At 47.9% G+C, this 22236-nt stretch overlaps 1 protein-coding gene across 7 annotated transcripts in view; it reads right to left on the bottom strand.

The window, feature by feature from the left end:
- The window catches only part of LOC143784344 (endoribonuclease YbeY-like), a 48276-nt gene that overhangs the window by 3748 nt on the left and 22292 nt on the right, over positions 1 to 22236 (bottom strand). For 5 of the 7 annotated variants that reach the window (XM_077272530.1, XM_077272531.1, XM_077272532.1 and 2 more), the window contains 3 exons: positions 8598 to 8811; positions 8010 to 8141; positions 3862 to 3930 (listed from right to left, as the gene is read on the bottom strand). In XM_077272530.1, coding sequence (XP_077128645.1) covers positions 3862 to 3930; positions 8010 to 8141; positions 8598 to 8811 — 415 coding nt within the window. Of the gene's footprint in view, positions 1 to 3861; positions 3931 to 8009; positions 8142 to 8597; positions 8812 to 9175; positions 9453 to 22236 lie in introns of those variants that run through there. The other 2 variants (XM_077272529.1, XM_077272535.1) reach the window with 2 other exon arrangements.

The raw sequence follows: 22236 nt of genomic DNA, 5'->3' as shown, positions 1-22236 counted from the left end.
CCCAACTCCCCCACTTCATCATGTGCAGCCCAACTCCTCCATCATGTGCAGTCCTCCTTAACCCCCAAATTCCATCATGTGCAGCCTCCTTTAACCCCCTAATTCCATCATGTGCAGCCTCCTTTAACCCCCTAATTCCATCATGTGCAGCCTCCTTTAACCCCCAAAATTCCATCATGTGCAGCCTCCTTTAACCCCCCAAATTCCATCATGTGCAGCCTCCTTTAACCCCCCAAATTCCGTCATGTGCAGCCTCCTTTAACCCCCCAAATTCCAACATGTGCAGCCTCCTTTATCCCCCCAAATTCCGTCATGTGCAGCCTCCTTTAACCCCCCAAATTCCAACATGTGCAGCCTCCTTTATCCCCCCAAATTCCATCATGTGCAGCCTCCTTTAACCCCCCAAATTCCGTCATGTGCAGCCTCCTTTAACCCCCCAAATTCCATCATGTGCAGCCTCCTTTATCCCCCCAAATTCCATCATGTGCAGCCTCCTTTAACCCCCCCAAATTCCGTCATGTGCAGCCTCCTTTAACCCCCAAAATTCCATCATGTGCAGCCTCCTTTCACCCCTCCCCACTTCTTCATTTGCAGTTACCCACCATTTAATTTAAAAAAAAAAAAAAAAAAAGGTTTTTTTATACTTACATCACCACTCGCTCCCTTGCAGCGCCTCTCTGCTAGCGTCCTGGCCGGGACATGTCGGCACGTGCGCGATGACGTAATCGCGCACGCCCGACACCTGACCCGGAAGCATAGAGAGATATCATGGAGGGAGCAGGAGCTGTGCAGCCGTCAAGCTGACAGCCGCGCACAAAGCTCCCGGACCCGGCGCGGACGTGTGCGCCGACTGTGACTGCTGCCGGCCGCTTCACAGTGCAGCGGCCGCGTCACAGTGCAGCGCACACGGCCGCGCACAATTTGATGTGCCGCTTTACAGCCACCACCAGGCGGCCGGCCCTGATCAGCTGCAGGGGGAGCGGCCCGGGGGGCATTTGCATCTTTGCAACCCGGCCCAGTCCGCCCCTGACTGGGGTCATAATCAGGAGCGAGCAGCCGTCGGTCGCAAAGGGTGCACGGTGACGTCACTTCCGGTCGCTCGGAAATGAGATCACCGCGCCCCCTATGTGACCTTCCCCCTCCAACTGCAGCGCAGCACCGTGGGGAAGCTTCCTGCTTCCCCACACGCTCATTTCCGACAGGGCCCGACAGCAAAGCCCTGTCGGCTCTCTCGCGCGCGCGCCCCCCCCCCCCCCCCCCCCCCCCCGGACGACTGGTCCCCGACCCGAGCAAAAAAAATTAACACAAAAAAAAAAAAAAAAATAGGTGGCGTACACACCATGGGGCCGGGCAGCACCGGGCCCCCCCGGCCGTGGGGCCCGGATGCGGCGGCACCCGTCGCATACATGGTGTGTACGCCACTGCCGCTGTCGGCGCACTCCCGGCCCCGCATTCAACTATACCTACGTCATAGACGCCGGTACAGTTGAATGCAATGATGGAGGAGAGAGCGTCTGCTGACGCCCCCTCTCCCATCATTCCCCGCTCTGCCTGCCGCTGACACTGCGGGTGCGCGATGACGTCATATCATCGCGCACCTGCTGTGTGTCCGGGCGGGCAGACTGCGACTGCTGAGACCAGAGCCAGAGCAGCGCGGGGCAGGAGGAAAGGTGAGTAGAGTGTTTTTTTTTAATCAATGAGTGATGACTGGATTGTGGAGCTATTGGGGGGGGGGGGGCTGTGCTGCATTACATTCTATGGGGGCTGTGCTGCATTATATTCTATGGGGCTGGCTGCATTCCATTCTATGGGCCTCTGCTGCATTATATTCTATGGGGCTGGCTGCATTCAATTCTATGGGCCTCTGCTGCATTATATTCTATGGGGCTGTGCTGCATTCCATTCTATGGGCCTCTGCTGCATTATATTCTATGGGGCTGGCTGCATTCCATTCTATGGGCCTCTGCTGCATTATATTCTATGGGGCTGGCTGCATTCCATTCTATGGGCCTCTGCTGCATTATATTCTATGGGCCTGTGCTGCATTATATTCTATGGGCCTGTGCTGCATTATATTCTATGGGCCTCTGCTGCATTATATTCTATGGGGCTGGCTGCATTCCATTCTATGGGCCTGTGCTGCATTATATTCTATGCGCCTGTGCTGCATTATATTCTATGGGCCTGTGCTGCATTTTATTCTATGGGCCTCTGCTGCATTATATTCTATGGGCCTGTGCTGCATTATATTCTATGGGGCTGTGCTGCATTATATTCTATGGGCCTGTGCTGCATTATATTCTATGGGCCTGTGCTGCATTATATTCTATGGGGCTGTGCTGCATTATATTCTATGGGCCTGTGCTGCATTCCATTCTATGGGCATGTGCTGCATTATATTCTATGGGCCTGTGCTGCATTCCATTCTATGGGCCTGTGCTGCATTCCATTCTATGGGGCTGTGCTGCATTCCATTCTATGGGGCTGTGCTGCATTCCATTCTATGGGCCTGTGCTGCATTATATTCTATGGGCCTGTGCTGCATTGTATTCTATGGGCCTGTGCTGCATTCCATTCTATGGGCCTGTGCTGCATTCCATTCTATGGGCCTGTGCTGCATTATATTCTATGGGGCTGTGCTGCATTATATTCTATGGGGCTGTGCTGCATTATATTCTATGGGCCTGTGCTGCATTCCATTCTATGGGCCTGTGCTGCATTATATTCTATGGGCCTGTGCTGCATTATATTCTATGGGCCTGTGCTACATTATATTCTATGGGCCTGTGCTGCATTATTTTCTATGGGCCTGTGCTGCATTATATTCTATGGGCCTGTGCTGCATTGTATTCTATGGGCCTGTGCTGCATTCCATTCTATGGACCTGTGCTGCATTCCATTCTATGGGGGCTGTGCTGCATTACATTCTATGGGGGCTGGCTGTATTACATTCTATGGGGGCTGGCTGCATTACATTCTATGGGGGCTGTGCTGCATTACATTCTATGGGGGCTGTGCTGCATTACATTCTATGGGGGCTGTGCTGCATTACATTTTATGGGGGCTGTGCTGCAGTACATTCTATGGGGGCTGTGCAGCATTACATTCTATGGGGCTCTGCTGTATTACATTCTATGGGGGCTGAGCTGTAATGCTGGATACAGCTGTAATTATATGTTATATAGTCGTGTTACACTCCCCTCACTTCTTGTAGCCTACAAGTGTACAAAGATATTATACAGTCACCATGTGACAAGTGGGCCTGTGTGACTTCAAATGCCAGGGCTGAATTTTAGTCCCAGTCCGGCCCTGTGCACATGAAACAACACCTTATGTCTGGAGCTACTGGAGATCTGTAAAGAGATCAAACCAGTGGTTTTCCGTTAAAGAAGAACTGTCACTAGATTCATACTGCTTGAACTACAAGCAGTATGAATCAGATGCTGGCTGCACATGTAACTTTAACTGTGAAATGCTGGGACATTTTAGTGAAAACACAGATTTAAAAGCTGGCCAGGGAGGATAGAGAGAAAGCTAGCTCATCAGGTGCTGTTCCTGTTCTGCTCTTGTTGATTTTCAGGTCTCTCCATGTATGTGCATTATGAACAGACCTGGCAGTAGATGACTCACGTCTCTACAGCCTTTTAAACTATGTTTTCTCTGAAACGGAGGAGCATCTCAAACTAAAAACAAACCTGGCTGTAATTGCACAGAAGAGTCTAATTTATGCTGATTGTAGCAGATTTCCTATAATAAAATAATACTGCAAATATAAGCCATTACTATATACTCATGTAAAGCTAAAAGCCTTGTAATATCAGCACAATCTTAATTTAAAAAGAAAAATCCCACAAAACTAACCTTTCTCCAGTCTTCTGGGCTATGATGAGTATAACCTAGTAGGTGACATAAGCCATGCACTGCCGTCACCTGGGAGAAACGTAATTTATATTTGAGTTTCCGTCAGTAGAAACACATTATAAATATTCACTGGAAGGAACAAGACCATAAAATGTGACCAGCCAGACTTAGGGCAGATTCACTTACTACACGCAGGGCCGGCGTTGGGGGCAGGCAGACCAGGCAGCTGCCTGGGGCCCCCGCTCCCCCAGGGGCCCCCAGCTAGCGGCAAGTCACGCAGCCGCTATGGGGCCCCTGTGAGGCAGGGGGGCCCGCCTGCCGCCAGCGCCGACTCCCCCGCCGCATTGAACTATACCAGCGTCTGCCGATACAGTTCAAAGCAATGATGGAGGAGAGCGCGCCACCTGACGCTCCCTCTCCCACACCTCTGACACAGCGGGTGCGCATCATCGCGCACTCGCTGTGTGTCAGGCAGTGCGGCGGCCGCCGCCGACACAGGAGCAGGGAGGGAGCAGCGCGGGCTCGGGGAGAGGTGAGGAGCTTGTTTTTTGTTTATTTTTTTTAACTAGACTATGCGGCCATTCTCGGGAGGAGAGAGGCGGGGAGGGAAGGAGGGATGTGGACAGTGCTGTATACTCCTGTGGGCTGTGCTGTATACTCCTGTGGGCTGTGCTGTATACTCCTGCGGGCTGTGCTGTATACTCCTGCGGGCTCTGCTGTATACTCCTGCGGGCTCTGCTGTATACTCCTGCGGGCTCTGCTGTATACTCCTGCGGGCTGTGCTGTATACTCCTGCGGGCAGTGCTGTATACTCCTGCGGGCAGTGCTGTATACTCCTGCGGGCAGTGCTGTAAACTACTGCGGGCTGTGCTGTATACTACTGCGGGCTGTGCTGTATACTACTGCGGGCTGTGCTGTATACTACTGCGGGCTGTGCTGTATACTACTGTGGGCTGTGCTGTATACTACTGCGGGCTGTGCTGTATACTACTGCGGGCTGTGCTGTATACTACTGCGGGCTGTGCTGTATACTACTGTGGGCTGTGCTGTATACTACTGTGGGCTGTGCTGTATACTACTGTGGGCTGTGCTGTATACTCCTGTGGGCTGTGCTGTATACTCCTGTGGGCTGTGCTGTATACTACTGTGGGCAGTGCTGTATACTACTGTGTGGGCAGTGCTTTATACTACTGTGTGGGCTGTTATATACTACTATGTGGGCTGTGCTATATACTATGAGGGTATATTATATTCTATGGGGGAGGCTGTATTATATTTATATTCTTTGAGGGGTGATGGCATCATACTCTATGAGGGGGCTACATTATACTATATGGGGGGGCTGCATTATATTCTATGGGGAGGTTACATTATACTCTGTGGGGGGTTACATTATACTCTGTGAGGGCTGCATTACCGTATTTTTCAGACTATAAGACGCACCGGACGATAAGGTGCACCCCAAATTTGGGGTGAAAATTGCAGAAAAAATATTTTTTATAAGATGGGGGTCCATCTTATTGTCCGAATTTACAGAATCTTACCTGAGGGCTGGTGGTGGCAGAGCAGGATCACAGGAGGCATGGTGTCGGCAGAGGTGGGGTGATGCGGTACGGCGTGCACCTGAGCAGGGTACCTTCCTGCTTAGGTGGGCGACGCCACGGCATGGTGTCCATGGGAGGGTGGCAGCAGTGGTTACCGACAGGTGCTGGGATGAGGAGGCACAGTGAGAGGTATGGCGTGAGAGAGTCCCTTTCCCCGGTGAGGTGATGCAGCAGCCCGGTAATGCAGCAGAGCCGGATGAATCCTGTTGTTATCGGTGGGCGCAGCCATCTTCCTGAGGCCGCGCGTGCGCAGATGGAGGGCTCTGCTGCCTGGGGCTTCAGGAAAATGGCCGCGGGATGCCGCGCGTGCGCAGATGGGGATCGCGGCGGCCATTTTCCTGAAGCCGAGTTCGCATCTCGGCTTCAGGAAAATGGCCGCCACGATCCCCATCTGCGCACGCGCGGCATCCCGCGGCCATTTTCCTGAAGCCCCGGGCAGCAGAGACCTCCATCTGCGCACGCGCGGCCTCAGGAGGATGGCCGCGCGCACCGATAACAACAGGATTCACCCGGCTCTGCTGCATTACCAGGCTGCTGCATCACCTCATCGGGGAAACGGACCCCGCTCACTGCGCCTCCTCATCTCCACACCTCTGCCGCCACACCTCTGCCGCCGCACCTCTGCCACCGCACCTCTGCCGCCACGGTAAGCCTGCATTGCGACTATTAAACGCACCCCCCATTTTCCCCCCTTTTTTTGGGGGGGGAAAAGTGCATCTTATAGTCCGAAAAATACGGTATACTCTGTGGGGTGGCTGCATTATACTATATGTGGGTTGAATTATACTGTATCGAAGACTATGGGGAATACATTATACTATATGAAGAACTATGGGGTGCATTATACTATGGGAAGTGAATTGTACTACATGGATGACTATGGCGGTGCATTATACTATATGGAGCACTGCGAGGAGTGTATTATGCTATATGGAGGACTGAGGAGTATATTTTAATATATGGAGGACTATGAGGAGTGTATTATACTATATGGAGGACTATGGGAAGTGTATAATACTATATGGAGGACTATGAGGAGTGTATTATACTATGTGGAGGACTATGGGGCACATTATATTATATGGAGGACTATGGGGTGTGCATTTTACAATATGGAGGACTATGGTACACATTAAAATATATGGAGGACTATGGGGTGTATTATACTAAACAAGCAAAATGCTGCATATTTATTGGGTGATTGGATTGTTTATGCCGGAATAAAAATCATTGTTCTCATCAGCACATCGCCGGTGTTAACTGTAGATGTGCTGCTGATAACATAATACTGTATGGTGATCTGTTAGTGATCTACTAGTGATGGTTCTGTCCCCTTCATTCTTTCTCAGATGGTGGAAAGAGGCAGGGAAACAAGCGTCCAACGACTTCAGTATTGTCGATCACACTCGTTTAGCGGCCTGAGATCAGCGCATGTAAATACAACCGAAATGCTTCTGTATGATGCGCAATACTCGTATGTTAGCATTTGGGGCCCCATTTTAAACTTTGCCTAGGGCCCCACTTTGCATAAAACCGGCCCTGACTACACGTAGTCGCTTGTGGAGCAGATACTAGCGAGGGTAGTTATGTTTCACCAGTAGATCTACCCCTGAATGTTAGGTGCTACTCTCAGTGAGGACACAACTCTTTACACATTCCTGAAGCATCAGTACAAGTAATAAATCCTTTGCTTCTCTACTTTTTTTTTATTTTTACCAAATCTTCTACAAGTCCTTATCCAACTCAGCTCAGATCCATTTTACTATGTCGTACCTCGCAACAACCAACCTTTGAGCTACAAATAATTTGCCATGGGTTTACCATGACAGATAAGAGCCAGAAGATCGCAGTGTCTGATTTCTCCTACTCCTGCACTGTTTAGAAGCACTTCACCTTCATATTAAGCGGTACAAGTTTCTTTTAGCAGTGTAGAATCTGCTCAGTTGAGAGTTCTTAGAAGCTTTCCTGCATTAAGGCTCTCAGCGGTTCACTGGTAGCCACACCCCTCTCCAATATATTCTGGGCCCCGTCAAGCACTCATTGCCAGAGCTAGCTTATGCTGCATGGTTAGGAGATGGTGGTTTCTTGTGGTTTAGTGGATTTATCGGACACTGTTGCTAGGTTTTGGTTGTGTGATAATTCCCTTCCTTCCCTTACTTTGTTTTTTTCCCCATTCTCAACTCCCCGGTGTTTACCTCTGTTGTTTGTGTGAGTATATTTGTATGACTGGGAATTTTCCTTTATCCCTGTTTTTATTACCTACCTTGTTAGTTTGGTTGGTGTATTACGGAACACTACTACTCTCCTCTTCCCTGGGTGGGGAAAGGGTACAGACTGAGCTAGGATTCAGGAGCTAAAGCAAAGTATGTGGTGCCGGCTTCTTCACCATAAGAAGTAATTCGGTGCATAAGGCAAGATAAGGCGCCCCTGGCGTTAGGGACAGGAAAGGAGCCCCTGGTCCCGGGACACCCGACAACAGAGTCGTGACAAAATTGTTGTTGATAGCATGATAACACCATTTGATTTCCATTCTCCAAAACTTACAGTCAAGACATTGTTAAAATCCTCCTGCTTTTCTTCACACTGGTGATATATAAACTCTACTCCAAGGTAAATGTCTCCTAAATTGTATTCATCTGGGAATGCTGGATCAGGCAATAATCCGGGACACAAATTCTGGAAGTATACATGGATTACACACTGTCAGATGCAGCTAACACATATTGTATATAAGTGCAATTACTTAAAGAGTTGCTATCACCTGAGCAAAAGTTGCTTGTATGCAGTTTTTTTTTAAATCTGCCATATGATTCTAAATATATGGGCCTTTTTATCTAATATTAATTTTGATGGTGTTTACAAGGGTGCGTGGCTCACAAGAGAGGATCCTCAGGGGCGTGTCTTTAGGCTCCTCTGAATTATTACTCTGAGCCACACCCCCTTATAAAGACTATAAAAATTAGCACTGAATAAAGAAGCCTATATCTCTGGAACGGTATAGCAACTAAAAAAAAGCAAAAAAACTGAGTGCTCAGGGGAGTGATAGGAATAAAACCAGAGCCAAAAGTGGTTACTTTTTATACCTGGTGACAGGTTCCCTTTAAAGACAACCTGCTCTGCTATTTGGTGTACCTCATGAAATGGAAATGATAACACGTCTGTAGCTTTGTCTTGTCGTCTATAACGTTTGTTCAGTTGTCGGATCTTGGTATCATTTATACATATTACCCCAACATCAAACCTCTTCACACCGAGACAGCTTCTGGTAATTTCTAGATTCTTGCGTAAATGGGCTCTGCGAAGAGGGATCACATGCTGCAGGTTCCGTATAAGAAGAGACATTACCCTGTTGGGACAAATAATACATAGAGACTTGGGGTACAGGTGTTGTCTGCTTTGGACGATGTCTGCATGTTAGAAGGGCTCTTGGACAATAAGATGACGACAAAGTTTTCCATCTCCAGGACCGTCCACTGTATTCAGAGGGATAACCAGACAGCAAATGATTTATTTCCCTACAGCTCTACCACAAGCAAAATTACAGGGGTTCTGAGACAAAACAACCGATGACCTGCTGTATCTGTAGGATAGGGCATCATCATGAGATCGGGGGTGGTCCAACACTTGGCACCTGAGACAATCAGCTGAAATCAGCCCCAACGGTTACCAGATACCAGCAATGTGCAAGGTGAAGCACAGCAGCCCCGTACCATGCTAGTGAGTATGACACGCCGCTGGCATTTTCATGAAGGATCTTCGGCTTCATAAAGTATGCGGATATGGTGGCCTTTATAATTTGCTGTGTGCTCACGATAAGTTTTGGGTGACTTTTTGGATGTTGGATATTGTCCTGTGTCCCAAGACTCCAGAGTCACTCAGACAGAGAGGCGGTGTCGAGGGCGGGCAAAGTAACAAGAAACAGGTCAGTGATGACCCGTGCTGCAGACTCACACAGTGCAGTGTGTGCGTGCGTCCCTGTCTTCTCCTCTCTGACTCACACACACAGTCAGTCAGCTCAGCTGTTTCCTTGGACTGTGCTGGCAGAAGTCAGTGAGGTGAGGTCGGCACTCGCACCACGCTGCGCACGGGCTGCAGCCTGCTCTTATCAAGAGCACAGACTTGGCGCCGTCGGCAGCAGTGCGAAAGATGATCATTTCATCAAGTGAAGGAGCGAGCAGCTGCCGTGCAGCACTTCAATCACATCACATTCTTCCTCTTTGGTACAGCCTGCTCTGCGCCGGGCCCCGGCTATAGAATAAATAAACTATGCTAAATAAACGTGCACCGCATGCAGGGCAGGGACAAATCACAAATGAAGGAGGATGGGGGCGGGGCCCACCGGAGGATTCTCCGGTGTCCCGGTGCCCCAGTCCGAACCTGATCACACACACTAGAATTAGGCGTGGATCGTGCCTGACTCTGCCTAGACGACTCTTCACAGCCTGAGAGGTAACTACCCCTAAAGAGAAATATAGCCTCACCTTGCCTCAGAGAAATTCCCCAAAGGAAAAGGGCAGCCCCCCACATATATTGACTGTGAGTTAAGAGCAAGGCACAAACACAGGAATGAGACAGGTTTCAGCAAAGGAGGCCAGACTTACTAAATAGACAGAAGATAGATAAAGGGATCTTTGCGGTCAGCACAAAAACTACAAAAAGCCACGCAGAGTGAGGAAAAAAACCCCCGCACCGACTCACGGTGCGGTAGGTGCCACTCTGCAACCCAGAGCTTCCAGCTAGCGAGACAATATCATGATAGCCAGCTGGACAGAAACTTAGCAGGTACTCAGAAATATATTCAGCACACAAATGAACAACAAATGAGCTTAGCAGGGACTTAGCTTCTGTTGAAGTAGACAGGTCATCAGGAGATCCAAGTGAGATCTGAACCAGTACTGATACATTGACAGCTGGCATCAAGTAACGATCTGAGCAGAGTTAAATAGAGGAACCAGCCCAGTCCTAAACGATGCAGCTGAGGAAGCCACTTCAAGACCAGCAGCTCCACTTTCAGCCACCAGAGGGAACCCACGGACAGAACTCACAGAAATACCATTCCTGACCAAAGGAGGGAGTTCAAGAACAGAGTTCACAACAGTACCCCCCCTTGAGGAGGGGTCACCGAACCCTCACCAGAACCCCCCGGCCGATCAGGACGAGCCAAATGAAAGGCACGAACCAAATCGGCAGCATGGACATCGGAGGCAAGAACCCAGGAATTATCCTCCTGACCATAGCCCTTCCATTTGACCAGATACTGAAGTTTCCGTCTCGAGACACGAGAATCTAAAATCTTCTCCACCACATACTCCAATTCTCCCTCGACCAACACCGGAGCAGGAGGGTCAACGGAAGGGACCATAGGCGCCATATATTTCTGCAACAACGACCTATGGAACACATTATGGATGGCAAAAGAAGCTGGAAGGTCCAAACGAAATGACACAGGATTGAGGATTTCAGAAATCTTATAAGGCCCAATAAAACGAGGCTTAAACTTAGGAGAAGAAACCTTCATAGGAACATAACGAGATGACAACAAACCAGATCCCCAACACGAAGTCGAGGACCAACACGGCGACGGCGGTTAGCGAAACGTTGAGCCTTCTCCTGTGACAATGTCAAATTGTCCACTACATGAGTCCAAATTTGCTGCAACCTGTCCACCACAGAATCCACACCAGGACAGTCCGAAGGCTCAACCTGCCCTGAAGAGAAACGAGGATGGAAACCAGAATTACAATAAAAAGGTGAAACCAAAGTAGCCGAACTGGCCCGATTATTAAGGGCGAACTCAGCCAATGGCAAGAAGGTCACCCAATCATCCTGATCAGCAGAAACAAAGCATCTCAGATAGGTCTCCAAAGTCTGATTGGTTCGTTCAGTTTGGCCATTTGTCTGAGGATGGAAAGCCGAAGAAAAATACAAATCAATGCCCATCTTAGCACAAAAGGACCGCCAAAACCTTGAAACAAACTGGGAACCTCTGTCCAACACAATGTTCTCCGGAATGCCATGCAAACGAACCACATGCTGGAAGAACAACGGAACCAAATCAGAGGATGAAGGCAACTTAGGCAAGGGTACCAAATGGACCATCTTAGAGAAGCGATCACAAACTACCCAGATGACCGACATCCTTTGAGAGACAGGGAGATCTGAAATAAAATCCATAGAAACATGCGTCCAGGGCCTCTTCAGGACCGGCAAGGGCAAAAGTAACCCACTGGCACGAGAACAGCAGGGCTTCGCCCAAGCACAAGTCCCACAGGACTGCACAAAAGAACGCACATCCCGCGACAAGGAAGGCCACCAAAAGGACCTAGCCACCAAATCTCTGGTACCAAAAATTCCAGGATGACCAGCCAACACCGAACAATGAACCTCCGAGATAACCCTACTAGTCCATCTATCAGGGACAAACAGTCTCTCCGCAGGACAGCGGTCAGGTCTATCTGCCTGAAACTCCTGTAGAACCCGCCGCAAATCAGGGGAGATGGCAGACAAAATTACCCCCTCTTTGAGAATACCAGCCGGCTCAGAAACTCCCGGAGAATCAGGCACAAAACTCCTTGAAAGGGCATCAGCCTTCACATTCTTAGAACCCGGAAGGTATGAAACCACGCAATCGAAACGGGAGAAAAACAGCAACCATCGAGCCTGTCTAGGGTTCAACCGCTTGGCAGACTCGAGATAAGTCAGATTCTTGTGATCCGTCAAGACCACCACGCGATGCTTGGCGCCCTCAAGCCAATGTCGCCACTCCTCGAATGCCCACTTCATGGCCAACAACTCCCGATTGCCCACATCATAATTACGCTCAGCAGGTGAAAACTTTCTAGCAAAGAAAGCACATGGCTTCATCACAGAACCATCAGAACTCCTCTGAGACAAAACAGCCCCTGCTCCAATCTCAGAAGCATCAACCTCGACCTGAAAAGGGAGTGAAACATCTGGCTGACACAACACAGGGGCCGAAGAAAAACGATGTTTCAGCTCCTGAAACACCTCAACGGCCGCAGAGGACCAATTTACCACATCCGCACCTTTCTTGGTCAAATCAGTCAGTGGTTTGACAACACTAGAAAAATTAGCGATAAAGCGACGGTAAAAATTCGCAAAGCCCAGGAATTTCTGAAGGCTCTTTACAGATGTAGGCTGAGTCCAATCATAAATGGCCTGGACTTTAACTGGATCCATCTCGATAGTAGAAGGGGAAAAAATGAAGCCCAAAAAGGAAACCTTCTGAACTCCGAAGAGACACTTAGACCCCTTCACAAAAAAGGAATTAGCACGAAGGACTTGGAACACCATTCTGACCTGCTTCACATGAGACTCCCAATCATCCGAAAAGACCAAAATATCATCCAAATATACTATCATGAATCTATCCAGATACTTTCGGAAGATGTCATGCATAAAGGACTGGAATACAGATGGCGCATTAGAAAGCCCGAATGGCATCACCAGATACTCAAAATGGCCCTCGGGCGTATTAAACGCGGTTTTCCATTCATCGCCCCGCTTAATACGCACAAGATTATACGCTCCTCGAAGATCTATCTTGGTAAACCAACTAGCCCCCTTGATCTGAGCAAACAAATCAGACAATAGAGGCAAAGGGTACTGAAATTTGACCGTGATTTTATTAAGAAGGCGGTAATCTATACAAGGTCTCAGAGAACCATCCATCTTGTGTTATGATCCTAGTGGCAAGGATCGCAGGTCGGACTAGCTAAGTAACTGAACAGACTACTAGCTCTGGGGAAGTGGTAACTAGATTGACCGCAACCTGATCCTATCCGCAAACAACTATAGGCAGCCGTGGAACGTTACCTAAAAATCCTAGACGTCTCGTCACGGCCTGAGAAACTGACTATTCCTGGAGGGAAAGTAAGTCCTCACTTGCCTCAGTGGAAGACCCCAAAGAAATAGAATAGCCCCCCACAAATATTAACGGTGAGTTAAGGGGAAAGCACAAACGCAGAGATGAAATCAGATTTAGCAAATGAGGCCCGCTAATACTAGATAGCAGAAAATAGGAAGGAAACTGTGCGGTCAATAAAAAACCCTATTCAAAATATCCACGCAGAGATTGCTCGAGCCCCCGCACCAACTAACGGTGCGGGGAAAGCAACTCCGTACCCCAGAGCTTACCAGCAAAAAGAAATCACATGTTAGCAAGCTGGACTAGACTCATCATACACAGAAATCATATTGCAGGCAGATGAGCAAAAAATATTCACACAGAACTTAGCTTATCCTGAAGAGGCAGAAAACGAGATAATCAGGAGTAATCAGAATAGCACTGAATACATTGACAGCCAGCAACAAGTGGAAGTGAAGCAGAGCTAAATAGGAGCCTCCCTGGTGAATAACGAGGCAGCTGATCCAGCAGACCCGCAGGATAATAAACCAAACCACCAGGGGGAGCCAAAAAACCAAAGTCACACAATACCATCTGTGACCACAAGAGGGAGCCTGAAAACGGAGTTCACAACAGTACCCCCCCCCTTGAGGAGGGGTCACCGAACCCTCATCAAAACCCCCAGGGCGATCAGGGTGAGCCACATGGAAGGCACGAACCAAATCGGCCGCATGAACATCAGAGGCGACAACCCAGGAATTATCCTCCTGACCATAGCCTTTCCACTTAACCAAATACTGAAGCCTCCGTCTAGAAATTCGAGAATCCAAGATCTTCTCCACCACGCATTCCAATTCTCCCTCAACCAGCACAGGGGCAGGAGGCTCAACCGAAGGAACCACAGGCACCACATACCTCCGCAACAACGACCGATGGAACACATTATGAATAGCAAACGAAGCCGGGAGGTCCAAACGAAATGACACAGGGTTAAGGACTTCCAAAATCTTATAAGGACCGATAAACCGAGGCTTAAACTTAGGAGAGGAGACCTTCATAGGAACAAAGCGAGAAGACAACCACACCAAATCCCCAACGCGAAGTCGGGGACCCACACAGCGACGGCGGTTGGCAAAGCGCTGAGCCTTCTCTTGTGACAGCTTCAAATTGTCCACCACATGATTCCAAATCTGATGCAACCTATCCACCACAACATCCACTCCAGGACAGTCAGAAGACTCCACCTGACCCGAGGAAAAACGAGGATGAAACCCTGAATTACAAAAAAAAGGCGAAACCAAAGTAGCAGAACTAGCCCGATTATTAAGGGCAAACTCGGCCAATGGCAAAAAAGTCACCCAGTCGTCCTGATCAGCAGAAACAAAACATCTTAAATAGGTTTCCAAAGTCTGATTAGTTTGGTTTGGCCATTCGTCTGAGGATGGAAGGCCGACGAAAAAGACAAATCAATGCCCATCTTAGCACAAAAGGTCCGCCAAAATCTAGACACAAACTGGGATCCTCTGTCGGAAACAATATTTTCAGGGATCCCGTGCAAACGAACCACATTTTGAAAAAACAGAGGAACCAACTCGGAGGAGGAAGGCAACTTAGGCAAGGGCACCAAATGGACCATTTTAGAAAAACGATCACACACCACCCAAATGACCGACATTCTCTGAGAGACAGGGAGATCTGAAATAAAATCCATGGAAATGTGCGTCCAAGGCCTCTTCGGGACAGGCAAAGGCAACAACAAGCCACTGGCACGAGAACAGCAAGGCTTAGCCCGAGCACAAATTCCACAAGACTGCACAAAGGAACGCACATCCCGCGACAAGGAAGGCCACCAGAAGGACCTAGCCACCAAATCTCTGGTACCAAAAATCCCAGGATGGCCTGCCAACAACGAAGAATGAACCTCGGAAATAACTCTGCTGGTCCATTTATCCGGGACAAACAGTCTCTCCGGTGGACAACGGTCAGGTCTATCCGCCTGAAACTCCTACAGCACTCGTCGCAAATCTGGGGAGATGGCAGACAAAATCACTCCTTCTCTGAGGATACCAGCTGGCTCTGAATCACCAGGAGAGTCAGGCACAAAACTCCTAGAAAGCGCATCAGCCTTCACATTCTTCGAACCAGGCAGGTACGAGACCACGAAATCAAAACGAGAGAAAAACAACGACCAACGAGCCTGTCTAGGATTCAGCTGCTTGGCCGACTCGAGATAAATCAAATTCTTGTGATCAGTCAAGACCACCACACGATGCTTAGCTCCCTCGAGCCAATGTCGCCACTCCTCAAATGCCCACTTCATAGCCAACAACTCCCGATTACCAACATCATAATTCCGCTCGGCAGGCGAAAACTTTCTTGAAAAGAAAGCACATGGCTTCATCACAGAGCCATCAGAGCTTCTCTGCGACAAAACAGCCCCTGCTCCAATCTCAGAAGCATCAACCTCGACCTGGAAAGGAAGGGAGACGTCTGGCTGACATAAGACCGGAGCCGAAGAAAACCGGCGCTTCAGCTCCCGAAAGGCCTCCACAGCCGCAGGAGACCAATTAGTAACATCAGAACCCTTCTTGGTCAAATCCGTCAATGGCTTAACAACACCAGAAAAATTAGCGATGAAGCGACGGTAAAAATTAGCAAAACCCAAGAACTTCTGAAGACTCTTAACAGATGTAGGCTGAGTCCAGTCATGAATAGCCTGAACCTTGACTGGATCCATCTCAATAGCAGAAGGAGAAAAAATGAAACCCAAAAAAGAGACCTTCTGGACTCCAAAAAGACATTTTGAGCCCTTCACAAATAAAGCATTGGCACGCAGGACCTGAAACACCATCCTGACCTGCTTAACATGGGACTCCCAATCATCTGAAAAAAAACAGAATATCATCCAGATACACAATCATAAATTTATCCAGATATTCGCGGAAGATGTCGTGCATAAAGGACTGAAAGACAGAAGGAGCGTTAGAAAGTCCAAAAGGCATCACCAAGTACTCAAAATGGCCTTCGGGCGTATTAAATGCAGTTTTCCATTCATCACCCTGCTTAATACGCACAAGGTTATACGCACCACGAAGATCTATCTTGGTGAACCATCTAGACCCCCTAATGCGAGCAAACAGATCAGATAACAATGGCAAAGGATACTGAAATTTGACCGTGATTTTGTTTAGAAGGCGATAATCAATACAAGGTCTCAAGGAACCATCCTTCTTAGCCACAAAAAAGAACCCCGCACCAAGAGGGGAGGAGGAGGGGCGAATTAAGTCCTTTCTCCAAAGACTCCTTTATATAACTCCACATAGCAGCATGCTCCGGCACTGACAAATTGAAAAGTCATCCCTTAGGAAACTTACTACCAGGAATCAAATTTATAGCACAATCACAATCCCTATGAGAAGGTAGAGAACTGAGTTTAGGCTCATCAAATACATCCTGGTAATCTGACAAAAACGCAGGGACCTCAGAAGGAGTGGATGAAGCAATTGACACCACAGGAGCGTCGCCATGAATTCCCTGACAACCCCAACTTGACACAGACATTGCTTTCCAATCCAGGACTGGATTATGAGTCTGCAACCATGGCAGGCCCAACACGACAACATCATGCAAATTATGCAATACAAGAAAGCGAATCACCTCCTGATGAACAGGAGTCATGCACATGGTCACTTGTGTCCAGTACTGAGGTTTATTCGTAGCCAATGGTGTAGCATCAATTCCCCTTAGTGGAATAGGGAATTTTAAAGGCTCCAAAACAAAACCACAGCGCCTGGCAAATGACAAATCCATCAGACTCAGGGCAGCACCTGAATCCACAAAAGCCATAACCGGGTAAGATGACAGGGAACAAATCAGGGTAACAGACAAAATGAACTTAGGCTGTAAAGTACCGATGGTGACAGATTTATCAATCTTTTATGTGCGCTTAGAGCATGCTGAGATAACATGAGCTGAGTCACCACAGTAAAAGCACAACCCATTTTGCCGTCTATTTTTGCCGTTCACTTCTGGTCAGAATTCTATCACATTGCATAGACTCAGGTGTCTGTTCAGAAGACACCGCCAAATGGTGCGCAGGTTTGCGCTCCCGCAAACGCCGATCAATCTGAATGGCCAGTCATTGACTCATTCAGACCTGCAGGCGTAGGGAACCCCACCATGACATTCTTAATGGCTTCAGAAAGACCTTTTCTGAAATTTGCAGCCAGGGCACACTCATTCCATTGAGTAAGCACCGACCATTTCCGAAATTTCTGGCAGTACACCTCTGCATCATCTTGCCCCTGAGAGAGGGCCAACAACGCTTTTTCAGCCTGGTTCTCAAGATTAGGTTCCTCATAGAGCAATCCAAGGGCCAGAAAAAACGCATCCACACTGAGCAATGCAGGATCCCCTGGAGCCAATGCGAAAGCCCAATCTTGAGGATCGCCACGCAAGAAAGAAATAATAATCTTAACTTGCTGAACAGAATCCCCAGAGGAACGAGGTTTTAAAGAAAGAAACAACTTGCAATTGTTCTTAAAATTCAGGAACCTAGATCTATCTCCAGAAAACAACTCCGGAATAGGTATTCTAGGCTCTGACATAGGACTGTGCACAACAAAATCCTGAATACTTTGTACCCTTGCAGCAAGATGATCTACACTGGAGGCCAAACTCTGGATATCCATGTCAGCAGCTGAACTCCAGAGCCACACCAAGATTAAGAGGAGGAGAGAAGCCAGACACACAGCAGCTAGACACACGGCAGCAAAAAAAAAAAAAAAAAATATCTCCAAGCTTCTTTTCTCCTGCTTCTGCCATGCAGTTAACACTTTATGGGCCGGCTGTACTGTTATGATCCTAGTGGCAAGGATTGCAGGTCGGACTAGCTAAGTAACTGAACAGACTACTAGCTCTGGGGAAGTCGTAACTAGATTGACCGCAACCTGATCCTATCCGCAAACAACTATAGGCAGCCGTGGAACGTTACCTAAAAATCCTAGACGTCTCGTCACGGCCTGAGAAACTGACTATTCCTGGAGGGAAAGTAAGTCCTCACTTGCCTCAGTGGAAGACCCCAAAGATATAGAATAGCCCCCCACAAATATTAACGGTGAGTTAAGGGGAAAGCACAAACGCAGAGATGAAATCAGATTTAGCAAATGAGGCCCGCTAGTACTAGATAGCAGAAAATAGGAAGGAAACTGTGCGGTCAATAAAAAACCCTATTCAAAATATCCACGCAGAGATTGCTCGAGCCCCCGCACCAACTAACGGTGCGGGGAAAGCAACTCCGTAACCCAGAGCTTACCAGCAAAAATAAATCACATGTTAGCAAGCTGGACTAGACTCATCATACACAGAAATCATATTGCAGGCAGATGAGCAAAAAATATTCACACAGAACTTAGCTTATCCTGAAGAGGCAGAAAACGAGATAATCAGGAGTAATCAGAATAGCACTGAATACATTGACAGCCGGCAACACGTGGAAGTGAAGCAGAGCTAAATAGGAGCCTCCCTGGTGAATAACGAGGCAGCTGATCCAGCAGACCCGCAGGATAATAAACCAAACCACCAGGGGGAGCCAAAAAACCAAAGTCACACAATACCATCTGTGACCACAAGAGGGAGCCTGAAAACGGAGTTCACAACACTCTTGGCCACAAAAAAGAACCCTGCTCCTAACGGTGATGACGACGGGCGAATATGCCCTTTCTCCAAGGACTCCTTTATATAGCTCCGCATAGCGGCGTGTTCTGGCACAGATAAATTGAAAAGTCGGCCTTTAGGGAACTGTTGTGAACTATAGTTCTTTGCTCCCTCTTGTGGTCATTAGCGGTATGGCACTTGGAGTGTCTTTCCCCAGGTTGGCACTCACCTGCTTCGTTTGGCTTGGGTGTGCCTATATAAACTTCCTGGATTCTCTGTATTGTGCCTGGATTCGTTGTTATCAGACCTTGTCTGTTTTCTCCTGTCTCCTGGTCTCCTGATTTTGCAAGATAAGCCTTGCTTTCTTATTTTTGTGCATTTGAATTTCCCTTATTTTGTTCCAGCTTTGTTTAAAATGTGATTCCTGATTTTTCTGGAAGCTCAAGGGGGGCTGTTATCCTCCCCCCACACCGTTAGTCGGTGCGGGGGTTCTTGGATATTCAGCGTGGATATTTTGTAGTGTTTTTTGCTAACCGTATAAGTCATCTTTCTATTTTCTGCTATTAGTCAGTGGGCCTCTCTTTGCTAAATCTAGTTCATTCTTACGTTTGTCATTTCTTCTTACCTCACCGTTATTATTTGTTGGGGGCTTGTATTATAACTTTGGGGTCCTTTCTCTTGAGGCAAGAGAGGTCTTATTTTCTCTGAAAGGGTTAGTTAGTTCTCCGGCTGGCGCGAGACGTCTAGAACCAACGTAGGTACGTTCCCCGGCTGCTGCTAGTTGTTTGTGCTAGGATCAGGTATACGGTCAGTCAAGTTACCACTTCCCTATGAGCTGTTTTTTTGTGTTTGCAGACTTAGCTGGTACTCCTGAGATCCTCTGCCATTAGGATCATAACAGGGAAATTACTACCAGGAATCAAATTAATAGCACAATCACAATCCCAGGGCACTGGACTTGGGCTCATCAAATACATCCTGGTAATCTGACAAAAACTCAGGTACTTCAGAAGGAGTGGAAGAAGAAATTGACAATGCTGGAACATCACCATGGGCCCCTTGACAACACCAACTGGACACAGACATTGATTTCCAGTCCAATACTGGATTATGGACCTGTAGCCATGGCAAACCCAACACGACCACATCATGCAAATTATGCAACACCAAAAAGCGAATATCTTCCCGATGTGCAGGAGCCATGCACATGGTCAACTGGGTCCAGTACTGAGGCTTATTCTTGGCCAAAGGCGTAGCATCAATTCCCCTTAATGGAATAGGATGCTGCAAGGGCTCCAAGAAAAAACCACAGCGCCTGGCATACTCTAAGTCCATCAAATTCAGGGCTGCGCCTGAATCCACAAACGCCATAACAGAGTAGGATGACAAAGAGCAAATCAAAGTAACGGACAAAAGAAATTTAGGCTGTATAGTACCAATGGTGACAGACCTAGCGGACCGCTTAGTGCGCTTAGGACAATCAGAAATAGCATGAGTGGAGTCACCACAGTAAAAACACAGCCCATTCTGACGTCTGTGTTCTTGCCGTTCAGCTCTGGTCAAAGTCCTATCACATTGCATAGGCTCAGGCATCTGCTCAGAGGACACCGCCATATGGTGCACAACTTTCCGCTCCCGCAAACGCCGATCGATCTGAATAGCCAAGGACATTGATTCAGTCAGACCAGCAGGCGTGGGGAACCCCACCATAACATCCTTAAGGCCCGCAGAAAGACCCTTTCTGAAAATTGCTGCCAGGGCACACTCATTCCATTGAGTAAGCACAGACCACTTTCTAAAGTTCTGACAATACATTTCAGCATCATCCTGACCCTGACATAGAGCCAGCAAGATTTTCTCTGCTTGATCCACAGAATTTTGTTCGTCATAGAGCAATCCAAGCGCCAGAAAAAACGCATCTACATTAAGCAATGCAGGATCTCCTGGCGCAAGGGAAAATGCCCAGTCTTGAGGGTCATCACGCAACAAGGAAATAATGATTTTTACTTGCTGACTAGGGTCACCAGAGGAGCGAGGTTTCAGAGCAAGAAACAGTTTACAATTATTCTTGAAATTCAGAAACTTAGATCTAACCCCAGAAAACAAATCAGGAATTGGGATTTTAGGCTCTAGCATAGGATTCTGAACTACATAATCCTGAATGCTTTGTACACTTGCAGTGAGATGATCCACACAAAAGGACAGACCTTGAATGTCCATATCTACACCTGAGTCCTGAACCACCCAGAGGTTTAGGGGAAAAGAAAGGCAAAACACACTGCAGAAAAAAAAAATGGTCTCAGAACTTCTCTTATCCCTCTATTGAGATGCATTAACAGTATGTGGCCAGCTGTACTGTTATGGACCTGGTGGTTAGGAGCACCTGGAATGACCTGATAGTCAAACTGCCAGAATAGAGCGAGCTCTGGGAAGTGGGAGCTCTGCTGACCGCAATCCTAATCCTATTATCACACACACTAGAATTAGCCGTGGATCGCGCCTGACTCTGCCTAGACGACTCTTCACAGCCTGAGAGGTAACTACCCCTAAAGAAAAATATAGCCTCACCTTGCCTCAGAGAAATTCCCCAAAGGAAAAAGGCAGCCCCCCACATATATTGACTGTGAGTTAAGAGGAAGGCACAAACACAGGAATGAGACAGGTTTCAGCAAAGGAGGCCAGACTTACTAAATAGACAGAAGATAGATAAAGGGATCTTTGCGGTCAGCACAAAAACTACAAAAAGCCACGCAGAGTGAGCAAAAAAACCCCCGCACCGACTCACGGTGTGGTAGGTGCCACTCTGCAACCCAGAGCTTCCAGCTAGCGAGACAATATCATGATAGCCAGCTGGACAGAAACTTAGCAGGTACTCAGAAATATATTCAAAACACAAATGAACAACAAATGAGCTTAGCAGGGACTTAGCTTCTGTTGAAGTAGACAGGTCATCAGGAGATCCAAGTGAGATCTGAACCAGTACTGATACATTGACAGGTGGCATCAAGTAACGATCTGAGCAGAGTTAAATAGAGGAACCAGCCCAGTCCTAAACGATGCAGCTGAGGAAGTCACTTCAAGACCTGTTGTGAATTCTGTTTGTGGGCTCCCCCGGTGGTGTTTTATGGTAGTGCCACTTATGTGCCTTCTTCTATCCCTGATTACCTGTTGCCACCCATTAGGGGAGTTTCCTATTTAAGGCTGCTTGGCTGTTAGTTCTATGCCGGCCAACAATGTATCAGTAGCATT

The sequence above is a fragment of the Ranitomeya variabilis genome, chromosome 7 (genome assembly GCF_051348905.1).
Source record: "Ranitomeya variabilis isolate aRanVar5 chromosome 7, aRanVar5.hap1, whole genome shotgun sequence".
NCBI lineage: Eukaryota > Metazoa > Chordata > Amphibia > Anura > Dendrobatidae > Ranitomeya > Ranitomeya variabilis.
The sequence above is the reverse complement of the archived record's forward strand: the minus strand, read 5'-3'. Positions and strand labels throughout refer to the sequence as shown.